General features: G+C 36.2%; 1 protein-coding gene across 1 annotated transcript; it reads right to left on the bottom strand.

Moving 5' to 3' along the window:
• Positions 1–5551: 5551 nt before the first annotated feature.
• Positions 5552–12062, bottom strand: birc5a (baculoviral IAP repeat containing 5a). The gene is made up of 4 exons (XM_028818989.2): positions 11869–12062; positions 11321–11430; positions 7825–7942; positions 5552–5803 (listed from the first exon to the last, which is right to left on the bottom strand). Exons 1-4 carry the CDS (start codon positions 11968–11970, stop codon positions 5711–5713), a joined length of 423 nt encoding a protein of 140 aa, XP_028674822.1. The 5' UTR covers positions 11971–12062; the 3' UTR covers positions 5552–5710.
• Between the last annotated feature and the right edge of the window lie 1856 nt (positions 12063–13918).

The following is a 13918-nucleotide window of genomic DNA, read 5'->3' as shown; positions in this document are numbered from 1 at the left end:
ATCAGAAAACTTACAAAAAGAAATTAAAACATTACGGTCAAATATCATACCGGGTAGCTTTAGCAGTTGGTCTGAACCATCAACAGCTTCTTTGACATCCATCCCTCTCTTCTCTCAGATGAACAGCTCTTTATGTCCAAAAGCAACATGGGGTTCTGGACCTCATGATTTTACACACAGATGACTGGCCAGTTATTCTGGCGATGAACAGCTCTGCCTAAAAGCTTTGGTCCTACATGGTTTTTCATCTGTGCAATCTCTTGCTGCCACTAATTCCTTTTACTGTTTGGTTATAAATTCTCTGGTCATTCTGAACTAAGACTATGCATTTAGACAAACATGGAAGAAAACAGACACCCCTCAAGCGAGAGCTTTTCCATAAAGCCTGCTTCTCGGACTCTCATTATTTTCAAGGCACATTTCTCACCTCCCGTTCGCTTTTATACTTCCTGCCTTTGAAGGCAACTCTTTCAGGATGCCTCCTATGCCCTTTTAATTCTCTTCGTGTGTCTTGCACTTCATCTTTCAATCGTGTCATCAAAGCCAAACTGCCCATTCAGCTTAGTGACTTGTACATTTCCCAACAACATGAACAACAGTTGCTGCATTGTGAATAGTGCTTTGGAAGCTACGTCTTTCATTTCCATCCACTTGATCGCTATCATTTTCCTATTTCCCCCCCCCACCTGCTGCACCACTCTACAGATTTACACATCTGGCATATCAGTGGTTCAGTCATACAGTGCTGTATGCAACCATATCAACGTTTGATAACCAATTCACACTGTCATCACTATCGCTTCATTCAACTAATGGTTCAGTTGAAATTTGTTCTAAAACCAGCTTTACGACTTTTTGTTTACATGCCACAGTGTGCTTTAATTGAGGCTCCACCCTACTCATGCATATTAATGACTTGCCATAGAGTGGCAGAATGTGTAGAAAAATTAATGACTTTTTGCAGCAGGAGTGTTATATCATCTACGGAATGGCAGCAGAATACCACCCCGAGCGTAATTTAGGTTTAACGCTGAATATGCCATCAGAACAGTTTACCCCAGAGCTAATGGATTTTCATATAGAATTCCGAGTGGCAAGTTAACACCAAGGAGGTTAATGCTCATTGCTGTCTTGAAAGCCATCCTTTTCCCCAATAGACTCCTGAGATGCCAGAGCCAGCACGATTGGCCACAAATCCTTGCGTGGTACGTTAGAATTATAAAGGACATTAACAACTGAAATGGGAGAGGGGGGAAAAAAAAAAGGGCAGAAAGAGGCTTGCAACAATGAGAAAAACCAGAAAGAATGTGTTGGATAAATAAGGATGAAATATTAAGGAAGGAAAAAAGCTCAACTTAATAGTATGTTCCAGTCCATTGCCAACTTGTAAAGCAATCCTTAACATGCAAAAAGAAGCTCTTATTAGTATCAGCATTTTCAGCTTTGGACTGCACCACTAACCTTTGCTGGCAATATGAAATACTATTTCTAAAAAAAAGTCAAATACACTTACTGGAAAAAGGCACGGTTTTGTAGCTTACAAAACAAATAACCCAACAGAATATTAAATGCTATAATTGTTCAGTCAAAAGCAATTATTCTCTTCTCCTTCGATTAGCACAGCCAACAAACCAGTTTTACATCACTGCACATGCCTTTGCCTTTCTACATACAAAATAATTAATCAGAATTTGACTGGGTTTTCATTTAATAGAATGCCATTGTGGCCATAGCGTTTGCATCTTCCTCCTTTTTCTCATATAACTAAGCACGCTTAACTGCAAGAAAAAAAAAAAAAAAAAATGCCTTTCTACATCTGAATATCCTTTGAGCTACAGTTGTATGTGTAAATGACGTAAGAGTAGTGGGCTTAAAGGTCACAGCAGAATGTTATGTTGCTTTGCTTTAATTGGCTCTGTCAGTTCATTCTGTAAAGAGAATGTGGTATATAATCAAATACTGGCTTATATTAAATAGGCTGAGGTCATTTTTAATATAGAAAAATAGGTTCCCTTGGTTGTCAATGGGCACAATGTAAAGAATAAGGTTAAATTACTATGTATTTCATGCCAACTTTTCATGAAAATTACATCATATTTAAAAAGATCAACTTAATTAGCTGTGAAACGGACAGGTCCCGTTTTTCAGGATTGATTGCTACCAGCAGGATAGCGCTATCCATATTTTTTTTAAATTTATTTCCCTGTACCGAGTACAGACAAACTTGACCATATAAAAAATGTAAAGTATATAGCTGTTCTAGACAAAGTCCTGGGAAACTTTTTCAACACTTGATGACCCAGATGATATTTTGTCTATTCTGAGACAGGTGAAGTCTGTAGTACAAATGAAATTTAAAAAAAGTAGGGGGCTCTGCCCCCTGCTTGCCAAACCCTGTGCAGGCGCTACACACTAGCCATTTTGCAGCTCTGCTGCTCATGTATAGGGAAGCGGATGTACAATTTAAACATTATTATTTTCATGGGAATTGTCACATATGCATAATAGAGCTATTTTACATGACAGTGAGTAATTAACCATAGTAAAAAAATTAGTGAAGCATAATAAATTAAAAGAAAATTGTTTCATGTTGTGTTACAGGTATTCGTTGTATTATAAGTTTTCTTTCTGTTTGGCTTTAAAATTAACACAAAAATACTTTTTAAACTTACACTTTTACTGGAACACTTCAGTAAAAACAATATTTGGAATTAACTTTTTGCCAATATTGCATTAATTTTGATTCCGTGTTTGGCCTTAAATCGTGTCAATGCAACGTAAAACTGCCCGTGAGTGAATATCATTTTTCTCTCTAATAAATAGACTTTTTCAAATGTTTGTCCCTGTGGTTTGTTAACTGTCATAGCAAAACCTATTCTAACAGGAAACTGTAAATGTTTTAATACGAATGGTATATCAAGATCTCCTTCCACGGATAACAGATCTCAAAGATGTACTACATTACCTTTCTTGTTACCGGTTAAAATTTTACGTTAGAATTGTTCAACCAATTCTGAATACAACTAATGTAGTTCTATTGCATAGCCCATCACTCATACATAAATTACGCAATAACATTACAATACATCCTTCTTTTAACAGTAATTAATGCAGTGGAAGACCGGACAGTGTTAATGATTGGAGATGAAAACAACAACTTATAATATCCTGTAGTACATCTTCCACACCATTACCACCAACTCTTTCAACATAGTCTATTGATACGCATTTAAGCAATTTGCATTGTAACTGATCAACAATTTTTTGCATTGATTCATTTGACTTAATTTCTCGGTGCTAGGATTGCCCATGTACTCATTTCTTCTGTTGATAACCCATCTGGATCAATAAGATTTGGACACAAGTCTTCTATTGGGAACTTACAAAGTGAGAAAAAATGTAAACATTTATAAGAGCTGAGAGCACCGGAACCGTGTCCGACAAAAGCATTGACACAAATGAGAGGTGAGAGGACCGTGGGCAGTTAACCGGAAATGGTTGAGGAGGGCAGGAACCCCTCTACCAACTTGAAAAAATCTCATCTCTAAATTTTCTAATAGAGGGGAAGGGAAAAAAAAAAAAAAAAAAAAAAAAAAAAAAAAGTCCAGTACTGAAGGCTTGTATGATCATGTTTCTGCAGAAGAAAGGATACAGCTGGTGTTAGCCTCTTCTAAAATTACAGCCGGCCACCTGCCCACTGTGTATTCACTCATCTGAAGGCAAAAGGTAAAGATTACAAACAACCTACTACACCCTGCCCATCCTCAGATTTCTCTCCTTTGACTTGATAAAATCGCAAAAGGTCAAACAAGATCAGGCCTACCTAATTCCATAATAAATACAGATCCAAAGGTTATGAGATACACTTAAGTGTAATTTTTTTTACAATGATAATTAGTCACCCTAATGTTGCAGCTTTGCATTGACAGTTTAGTGACCTTACCTTATACTCCCTTAAAATTTGATTGCTATAGCAAAACTGCTGCAACTTCAGTATAACATAGCAAATCACAAATTACAAAAATACAAAACATGGCAGATACATTCAAGGCGGCTGTAATTATAGAGGAAACTTGCAGAGACTGCAAAGTGTTGATTTGAGAAGATTAATACTGAAATAAAAATATAGATCATGGGGTTTGAATGCTGGAAACTAGTCCTATAGCAAGAGAGTTAAAGAACAACATTAAAAATGATACCTCATACATACAAACACACACACACACACACACACACACACACACACAGCTTAAAGCTACCAAACATTTGTATTATGGAAAGTAAACTCAATTACGGTGTTAAATTTCATCTGACCAGCTTCATCATTTGGTTGTAGTAACTTTGTCTCCATCCTTACTAATCTAAATTATACTGCTATTCTATGTTCTAGTCTTTAACTATTTATGGTATACAGTTTTGCCTTCCTTTTATAAACCAAATACCTTCATGAAGCCAATTCAATTGTTCTTTTTACTACTTTACATATGAACAGGAGTGAGCTGGGATACAACCTACAGTATAGGATTCTCTTATACAGTATATTTACATTTACATCATTTAGCAGACGCTCTTATCCAGAGCGACTTACAACAGTGTTCGTTAGTTTTTTCGCATACCCCTTGGGGTCAGAGCGCAGGGTCAGCCATTGTACAGCGCCCCCTGGAGCAATTACAGGTTAAGGGCCTTGCTCAAGGGCCCAGCAGAGTAGGATCTCTTTTGGCACTGACGGGGATTCGAACCGGCAACCTTCGGGATACCAGCGCAGATCCTTAGCCTCAGAGCCACCACTCCGCCTCTTAATGGACTTTAAAATTGTCTATTAATTTGTTACAAATATGAAGTACTGTACAGCCATCCAATACTATCTGGGCACATTTGTATTTTTGCATTGATATGGTGAAGTGGATATGTTAATAAATCATGTCAGCTTTAGTATGCAACTCCTGTAGTCATAGTAATAAACCAGGCTAGATACAGTACATATTTTAAGTACCAAACAGTCAAATTGATGCCATCAAACTGAAGAGACAGTGTGCACTATGACGGACTCAAGCTTCCACCTTTTATTATTCTGGATCAAAGCAGGACCGTTTTGTTTTTTGTAGAAAACACTTGCATTAGACACTCCAAAAGAAAGATTCGACTGTTTCAGTTGTAATGAATCAAAAAAAGGTATTTATCTTCTTTTCTAAATATTGTATATTTTATGCCCAAAGCATCCCTAATATAATACAAGTTCTTCAGCCCAGCTTTAAACCATTGGCTCTATCAAAAAGCCACTGTAATAAATTTCACAATGACAACACTTTCTGCACCTTCCACTTCTTGAGAAATGAACTGTAGTTGCTTCAAAAGAAATAGGTTTTTTTTGTAAATGCTGCAGAGTTCAAAACACATTCTATTCCAGAAAAACTACCAATTGAATGAACATGCTAATTGAGCTTAATGGAGAAAAAAAAAATTAGGTACCATAAAGTTATTTTTGTCACTGCACTACCAATGGATTTCAAAACAATTGTGATTATCTTTGGATACAATGTGAATGTTTATTTACAATTTAACAAAAAAACATTTACAGGAAAGACAAGAGAACTGCATTTTAGACAACTGTATAAAACTTTCCGGTCAATGCTATTAAAAACAAAACACTTTCAAAATATATACACATACACAGAGAGATGACACAAAAATATATTAAACTCCAAATAAGCTAGTTAGCCTTGGTAATTATTTTAACCAACTCCGACCGTGTGTTTTGGGCTGCTTGGCGAAACTTTTCCATGGTCTCATCAGTAGACTTTTTCTGAAATACAAAAAAAAAAAAAAAACATATGCAAGAGTCTAATTTTATGTTTGTGTATACAGCGATTTCTGTATAGAGTGAGAAATGTACTATAAAAATGACTGACAATTTTAAAGAATTGAGGGGAAAAAACAACTGAATAAAGCTACTCACTCGAAGGAATTGTTGTAGAAAGTACTACATTCTTTAAGAAAATATAAAATTCCATAATGTCACTTTATTTTACATTTAGTCGAGTGACAACAACTGTTGGACCAAGCAGAAGCATGGATGCCACCTTGTCAAGAAACATCACTTCAATCTACAGCTAGATATAAAACTAAAAATCCTTAATGAAAACAAACAGATTTTCAAATGTGTTTGGTTATAACTTGCAACACATCAAGAACAATCATTTTCAACTGGGTGCTTAAGTAAGCTCTTGTATACAAAGGCAACATTGACTCCAGTAACTCCACACTTGCCAGTGTAGCTTTCCATGTCAGTTAAGCTCTTACTTGGAGCATAAAATAAGGTGGGGTAGTACTACACAAAACCTTCAGTGATTACTGATCTCACTTGAGTTTTCACGAGACAGAGGAGAAACCTTTTGTGTTCTGTCACTCTGTTGTCATTGCAATATTTCTTGATTCAATACAAATCCCACAAATTGTTAGTGCAGCTGCCTTTCATTTGAAATAGAGACATTCAGCTGTGAAAGAAAGATACAAGCTTCACTACGCTACCTGAAAGTCAAAGATGAAATGATTTGATGGCTGAAGCCAAAATGTTGAACTTCAAACTTTTGCTGCCATGTCTGCTGAAAGGAGCCAATGATGTGGTAGCTGGTATGCTTATGTACAGTTACAAAAAGGCCAGGATACTAAGAATTCCAACAATTTATTACCATTCATTTTTGAAAGCATGCGGGCCAAGGAAGAAATTTTAAAAGCAATGGGGATAGCAAATTCCTAGGATTTCATGCATTTGGAAATGTAACCCAAAGGCTGTACAATGCCACTTCTTTTAACTTTGCCAAGTACAGCCTCTGTGTTGCTTTATGTGGCAATCTTGTGCTTTGTATGTGCAAGGATTCCTTCATTTACTATCCATAGAAGTTCAGAACTGAGAGCACGACTCAAGTGCAAGATCCATATTCAACCACAAATAAGCTGACCAAAGACTCCCACAACTTACCACTTGTTCATCATAATGCTGAAACATGGGAGAATAATAATTTTGATGTAGTGGTCACATATAGCAATCCAGCCATTGCCACCCCAAGTCTGCACAAGAGTGGTGCCGAAGTTGAACAAATAAATAAGCTTGAAACAAAACACTTAAAGTGAGGCAGGCAAGGGAGATAGACTAATAATAAGTGGCATAAAAACATACAAAGTAACATTAATATATAGAGTTTGATTACCAAGATGTGATCGGACAAGACAGCAGAATGTGCAGAGGGGATGACAGACAACCCAAAGGAGGACAACATTCTAGTAATTAGTATTTAGACCACATTTACTTGTGCTCCGAGTCATCAGTGATGTTTCTTAAACACAGGCTGTGATGATGTCAACTGTGCAAATACTAGTTATTCTTAAAATATAAGGCTAAAGAGACCAAACTAGGAGAACAAAAACTTAAATCACAATGGCTTCTGCCATGAATAAAATGTTTCAGCTGGGGGAAAAGGAGAAAAAAAAAAAAAAAAACACAAACAGGGTGAGCCCGATCATAAAAAAAAGATCAAGACGAGCAGAGAACACGCTGAATGCAACTTCAGACCTGTATTTGGGTTGCACGTTCCACTGTATGCATTCTTTTTTCATCGAGTTAGCTTTACTTAAAGGGCAACAAAATATGGAACTTGCCAACAACATACTAAGGGCAAACTTATATAGATAAAAAACAATACAGACACACACAAAAGATGAGGTGGGAGAGATCAGCCATGATTCACTATTAAAACACAGAAACAAAACGTACATTTGTATATAATAAAACAGTTAATTTTACACAGCGTACATAGAACTACTTACAAGCAAAAACTTCTGGCGATCTTTCTGAAGTTTTAAAAGTTCTACTAGTGTCATATCCTCCACGCTCTTTTTTAAACCGATGAAAGTACAATTTGGCGAATGACGCTTATGTTCTTGCCTGAAATACCAATTAAGAGTAAATTACAACATTAAAAACCTCCATGACTGTTCAATGTACACCATCATCTGCTAAAAGCTACTGGTAATCTTTATGCCCGCAGCGCCTTAATGCAGATCTTAACCGCAATTGGTCAATAGGTAACAAATGGTATACAGTGCCGAACAAAGTCCATTAAAGACAGGCTGCTTCTTCACCAGTGAATGAGGGGGAGAGGCAGATCCTGAATTCATATGCACAGCATTGTAGGAATGACATCTCTGTTTACATTTAATGTGTTCCCCCCCCCCCACCCATGAACTTAATTTTATCAAACAATGAACACATTTTGACCATACAAATGCATATCAGACATGTCGATTTGGCAACGAATTACCAGAGAATTCTCTCTCTATGGACTTTTGCTCACATCGATTGGCACTGTATAGTACTGGTCACCTATTGACCACTCTGAACATTAAATATTTCTCCATGAAAACATGATTAACATATTTTCTTGTGCAGTACTATAAAGTACATGGGGTAACATTTAAAAAGAAAGGAAAAAAAATGTTGAGGAATACTATTAAAAGATTAACAGCATCACTGTAAAATGTAGTGCATTAGCAATCAGCTCAGGGTATTAAATTGTTGAGGAATACGATTAAAAGATTAACAGCACCACTGTAAAATGTAGTACATTAGCAATCAGCTCAGGGTATTAATGTTTAGTCTGTAAAAATTACTGTGATGAAACAGGTTATTACTTGGTCGAGGCTATGAAGATACTAAACTTGTAAACCTTAAGCTTTATTGTGTTGACACAGGAAATCGGTCATAAAATTGGACACAAAAACATTTCTGATTACTATTTTTAGATTTAATCACAAGTACTTTATCACTAAGGCAATGAAGCATTAGTTTGGATTACCAATCAGAGGTGGCAGTGGTTAAGGCATTGCAGCTGAAAGTAGTTGGGTTCCAGTTCATTTACCACTGTTAGTGCACCACAACTCTGAGCAAATCGATTAGCCTGGCTGAGATCCGAATGTAAAAAAGGCAGCATACAGTTGTTTACACTGGCCTGATCTGGTGAGCCACTTTCAATTAAGGCATCAACCAAATAAGCTTCCATAAAACATGCAACTGCACATTGAATACATTAAAAGGAGTTTGTTACCATTTATTAGTATTACCACACTTATTTTAACTTCACCTGTTTGTTGTCTGGTACAACTCTTGTAATCGATATTTAACCCACTTCCTATTGTCCAAATGACTTGAAATTTTGCACCGTTACTTCTGATGACAATACATGAACCAATAATCAGTGTCACTAATTGATCAATTAATCCATGTTAATGAAATTTTCATATGAATATTTAAAGATTTCACCAATAGATAGCACTAGTAACGGACAGAAATATTAGTGTTAAAATATTGATTACAAAATTATACTAAAACCCAAGACTAAAGTTTAAAATATAAATACTTTTTAAAAACCATGCTTAAGTTAAGTGTACTAAAAGTACGCTTTTCATCAAACATTCAAAAAACACGTCTTAAAATCTTAAGCAAAAGCACCCACACTTTTATTTTACGAGTGATGCACGACAGACTTTTTATTCTGAATGTGGAATTGATGCTAGCGCAATGATGCATCCGCCTTGCCAAACTAGTAATCAGTTTTAAAAGATGCGCAAAATATTCAGACAAAAATTAAAAAGGCACACTCAATGTACAGCCAAATGAAAAATACCGAATACTTTGACCAAATGGGAGATAATTCTTTGCATTTATATAGCGCTTTTCTCACTACTCAAAGCACTCAGCAATTGCAGGTTAAGGGCCTTGCTCAAGGGCCCAACAGAGCAGAGGCCCTATTGGCATTTACGGGATTCAAACCAGCAACCTTCCGATTGCCAGTGCAGATCCCTAGCCTCAGAGCCACCACTCCGCCACTAAACTAATTAACTATTTTAATAATTTCCCCATTAACTAATGCAGTACAGCACTTGAAGGGGTAACTCTCCTGGCGTATAGGTAATAAATAATAAGTAACAACACATTGCATTGTGAGGTGTCAATGACATTTTTAGAGAATTTAATTGGATTTTTTACAACAAGGAATGCCAATAATAGTGCGTCATGCTGCAAAAAAAACAGCTTTACAAAAGGAAGTGACAAAGGAAAGAGGAATCATATTAGGTCATATTTATTCAGAAATCAAAGTAATGTTATTTGAACATGTTGAGTTTAACAATATGGATCTGCACCACTTGCCAGCCAAGCACCCAATAAGCCAACTCCATTCACATACATTTACATTGTGATCTACATCGTCTTTGTACTCGGAGCATATTTTAAGTGCAAGTTTAAACATTACAAACCGAGTGCTTGGAATGATGATCTAATGGCTGGGTGAAAGATCTTCAAACTGACAAGCCAACAAGCTAGTAAAGCAGTTATTTCAGCTGGTTAAGCTGTTGGTACTGCTTCACCTACAAGATTGTGCTTGTAAAGCAAAAATGTATATTGGTTGATGGATTTATATACTGCAAGTCAATTACTTACAAATCTAATTTTAATACTGCCTTATTCATTCACTTATTTCCAATGCAGTTTGTTAAAATGTTTTCTTTGAAAAGGCTCACTTGAATAATACATTTTTAATCAAATTAGTGTTATAATGGTTTCAGAAAAGTTAAACTGATTTAAGGTACATATTGTAATGTACTTAAAAAGGGGGGGGGGGGGGGGGGGACACATTCAGATAACTGAAACTGGGTTGTAAAATTTAGCTTTTGCCAAGAATTTTCTTTTCAGTATTCCACTTTATATATATATATATATATATATATATATATATATATATATATATTATATTATATATACATATATACATACATACACATGGTGTAAAATTAATAAGGTTGTCTCTTACCCTGTTCCAGCTTTACTGTGCAGTGACAACCCTACCAACCAATAATGTGACAAGCACTTCCATTTATCATTCAATTGTATTACAAGGCTTGAAATGTATTTAACAAAGTTATGATAAATAAGCAAAAATAAATGGCATATGCAACTATAATTGTTTTAAATTTCTCAATGGCTTGCCACTGGTGCAAGTAAAGACAGACTGTAAAACAGCGCTTGCTGACCAATTTAACATTCAACTGTTTCATCAAACTTAAAACTGTCAACTATTCTCATCCGCAGATATCGATTTTTTAACTTTGTGTGAATCTAAACTTTTAGGTACCTGAATTGCCTGGCATTGCACATACTTTGTTGCTTTGAATGTTTGCTTGCTATATACAGCAAAAACCGCGGCACTGAAATTAACATATTTACCTCCACACGGAGGATCTAAACATACTGTAATATGAAACTTACAAAGGATCATCTTCTGGTTCCCATCCTTCCAACTCCTTATAGCAGAAAAAACATTGAACAACGTCTGGGCTGTTCTCTGTGGGACAGTGGATAAACCCTGCCTTCGCCATCTGATGCGGAAAAAAATTGTGGCCAAAAAAAAAAAATTAGACATACATTTGATTACATATTGATTCTCTGCAGGAAGACAGTCCTACATATTTCAAATTCGTCGATCGTGACCCTTTTTACAAAAGAAGCAATTCCGCGAACTCTGCGCAATATAACTGTCAGTCAGTCATTTTCCAACTGATTTTTAATTCAACAGCATCATAATGGATTTTATGTTAAGCGCTCTTGAATAAACGTAGAGATACCATCGGTCCTTTCAGCATTCATAAAGTGGTGAAACACCAAAATGAGAAAAGGCGGCTTACACTTAAAATTAACGTTTCCGACCACTACATCTTAATAAAAAAATACTAATGTCCACTCCAACATTTTTAAACTAAAGCATTTGGCTTATTTAAAATATCAAGCGAACATCCCAGGCCTTCGACTTAACTTACATTTTCAGGAGTGCAAGCACAACCTCCTGTAAACGGCCAACCGGAGTAAGTCTGCAATCGCTTTTCATAAAAGTATAAGTCACATTCTTCTGGAGTAACCATTTCTATACGTCTCTTTTCAGCGTTTCTTGCAAAAAGAAGGAAAAAAAAATACCCGAACGCGTATAGGTCACCGGACAGCTTTTACAAGTGGACTATGTAGCTGTGTCTCTCGTTTAAATTTGGACGGTTAAAAACGTCACTTCCGGCGGAAGCTTTCGCAAAATATTATGGGAATTGAAGTTTTGTCTTTATTTAGGCACGTCAAGAAACAAAAAAAAATAATATAACGAACTGCCGTACCGAGCCAGGGATAGACGTTACACAAATGTTCTTAAACAAAGTCTCAAAGTGTTTTTTAAACCTTTATAACCAACTAGTCATTTAGCCCGTTACAATAACGGGCGCTAGAATAGTAGTCAATAAACATTAGTAGGAACAGTCAATATTAAATGGCAAGGGACTTTGACCTCATTCTTTTTGTTGGTCGTATTTTTCTTTCTTTCAGCCTTTCTTTTGTTGATGTTTACTTGCTGAGCTGACCGTTCTTCGTGGGCTGCCGTCGTGTATTGTGTGTCTTTTAATTTTCTGTGACAGTAATACTGTCTTGTACGTCCGCTGGCTTGTCCGTAATATACCTTTAATTTTCTCTGGCGGTAATACTGGCTTGTATGTGGCTGTAATATGCGTCACTGTATTGTGTACCTTTAATTTCCTCTCGCAGTAATACTGGTTTGTATTTCCATAAAACGCCTCTAACTTTCTCTGACAGTAATATCGCGCATCGCACCGTGCCCCGCGTATGCGCACTTCACCAGAAGACACACACGGACACCTGGACGCACACAGGGATTTTATTAAAGAGGATACAGATCGCTGTTAAACTAATATACTGCTTGACATCTTTACAAAAAAATAAGAAACCACTCTTTTTGGTTCAGTTTACATTTATGAATATGGTATATATATATTCATAAAGTATATATAACAGAATCTGTCACATAGACAGATAGATATAGATCTGAAAGGCACTATATGATAGATAGATAGATAGATAGATAGATAGATAGATAGATAGATAGATAGATAGATATGAAAGGCACTATTTAATAGATTGATCTGAAAGGCACGATAGATAGATAGATAGATAGATAGATAGATAGATAGATAGATAGATAGATAGATAGATAGATAGATAGATAGATAGATGCATTTTATTTATTTGTAGGCGCCTTTCTAAACACTCAAGGACACTGAACAATAGACAAAACACAGATTATAAACAATAAGTAAAATACAACGTTAAAATCAGGCAGAGCAATTGTAATCAAAGAGAAAAAGCAGTCTTAAACAAATGAGTTTTAAGTTTAGATTTGAAAAGTGAAAATGATTCAATATTTCTAAGCTCAGATGGTAGTGAGTTCCAAAGCTGGGGAGCAGAGCAACTGAATGCTGTGCTGCCCATAGTGCTAAGACGGACAAAGGGGACAGTCAAGTGGATGGAGAAAGAGGATGAGACGCTGCTTTAAAAAAAAAATTATAAAAAAAATACGGGATAAATCCCGTCCAGTATTGATTCAAAACGGGACGCGCAATTTCATTCTCAAACGCGGCACCATTCCGTATTTTAAAGGACGGGTGGCAACCCTACAGTGCCAGGTAACCACCCATACAATCACATTGTGATTCAGACTAGGAATGCAATGAATGTAATTACCCCGATCTACATACAAGGCGAAAGTCTTGCAACATTCAAAGATGATGGTTTGGGATAAGTACACCATACAACATAAAAGAGCTTATAAAGCCTTGAACCGAAAAAAGCAAGATCTCAGAGATCGTAAAAAAAAAAATAGGAGGTAATGTCGTTTTACTCGCTGTAGATTTTAGTCAAACATTACCAGTTATTCCACGAGGGAGACCAGCAGATCAACTCAACGCGTGTTTAAAATCCATGCTTCTCCCACGTTCGGTTATATGTCGCGTGTTCTCGGGTAGGTGCACCAAAAAA

Source organism: Erpetoichthys calabaricus, chromosome 14 (genome assembly GCF_900747795.2).
Source record: "Erpetoichthys calabaricus chromosome 14, fErpCal1.3, whole genome shotgun sequence".
Taxonomy (NCBI): Eukaryota; Metazoa; Chordata; class Cladistia; order Polypteriformes; family Polypteridae; genus Erpetoichthys; species Erpetoichthys calabaricus.
This window is presented reverse-complemented; position numbering and strand designations above follow the sequence as displayed.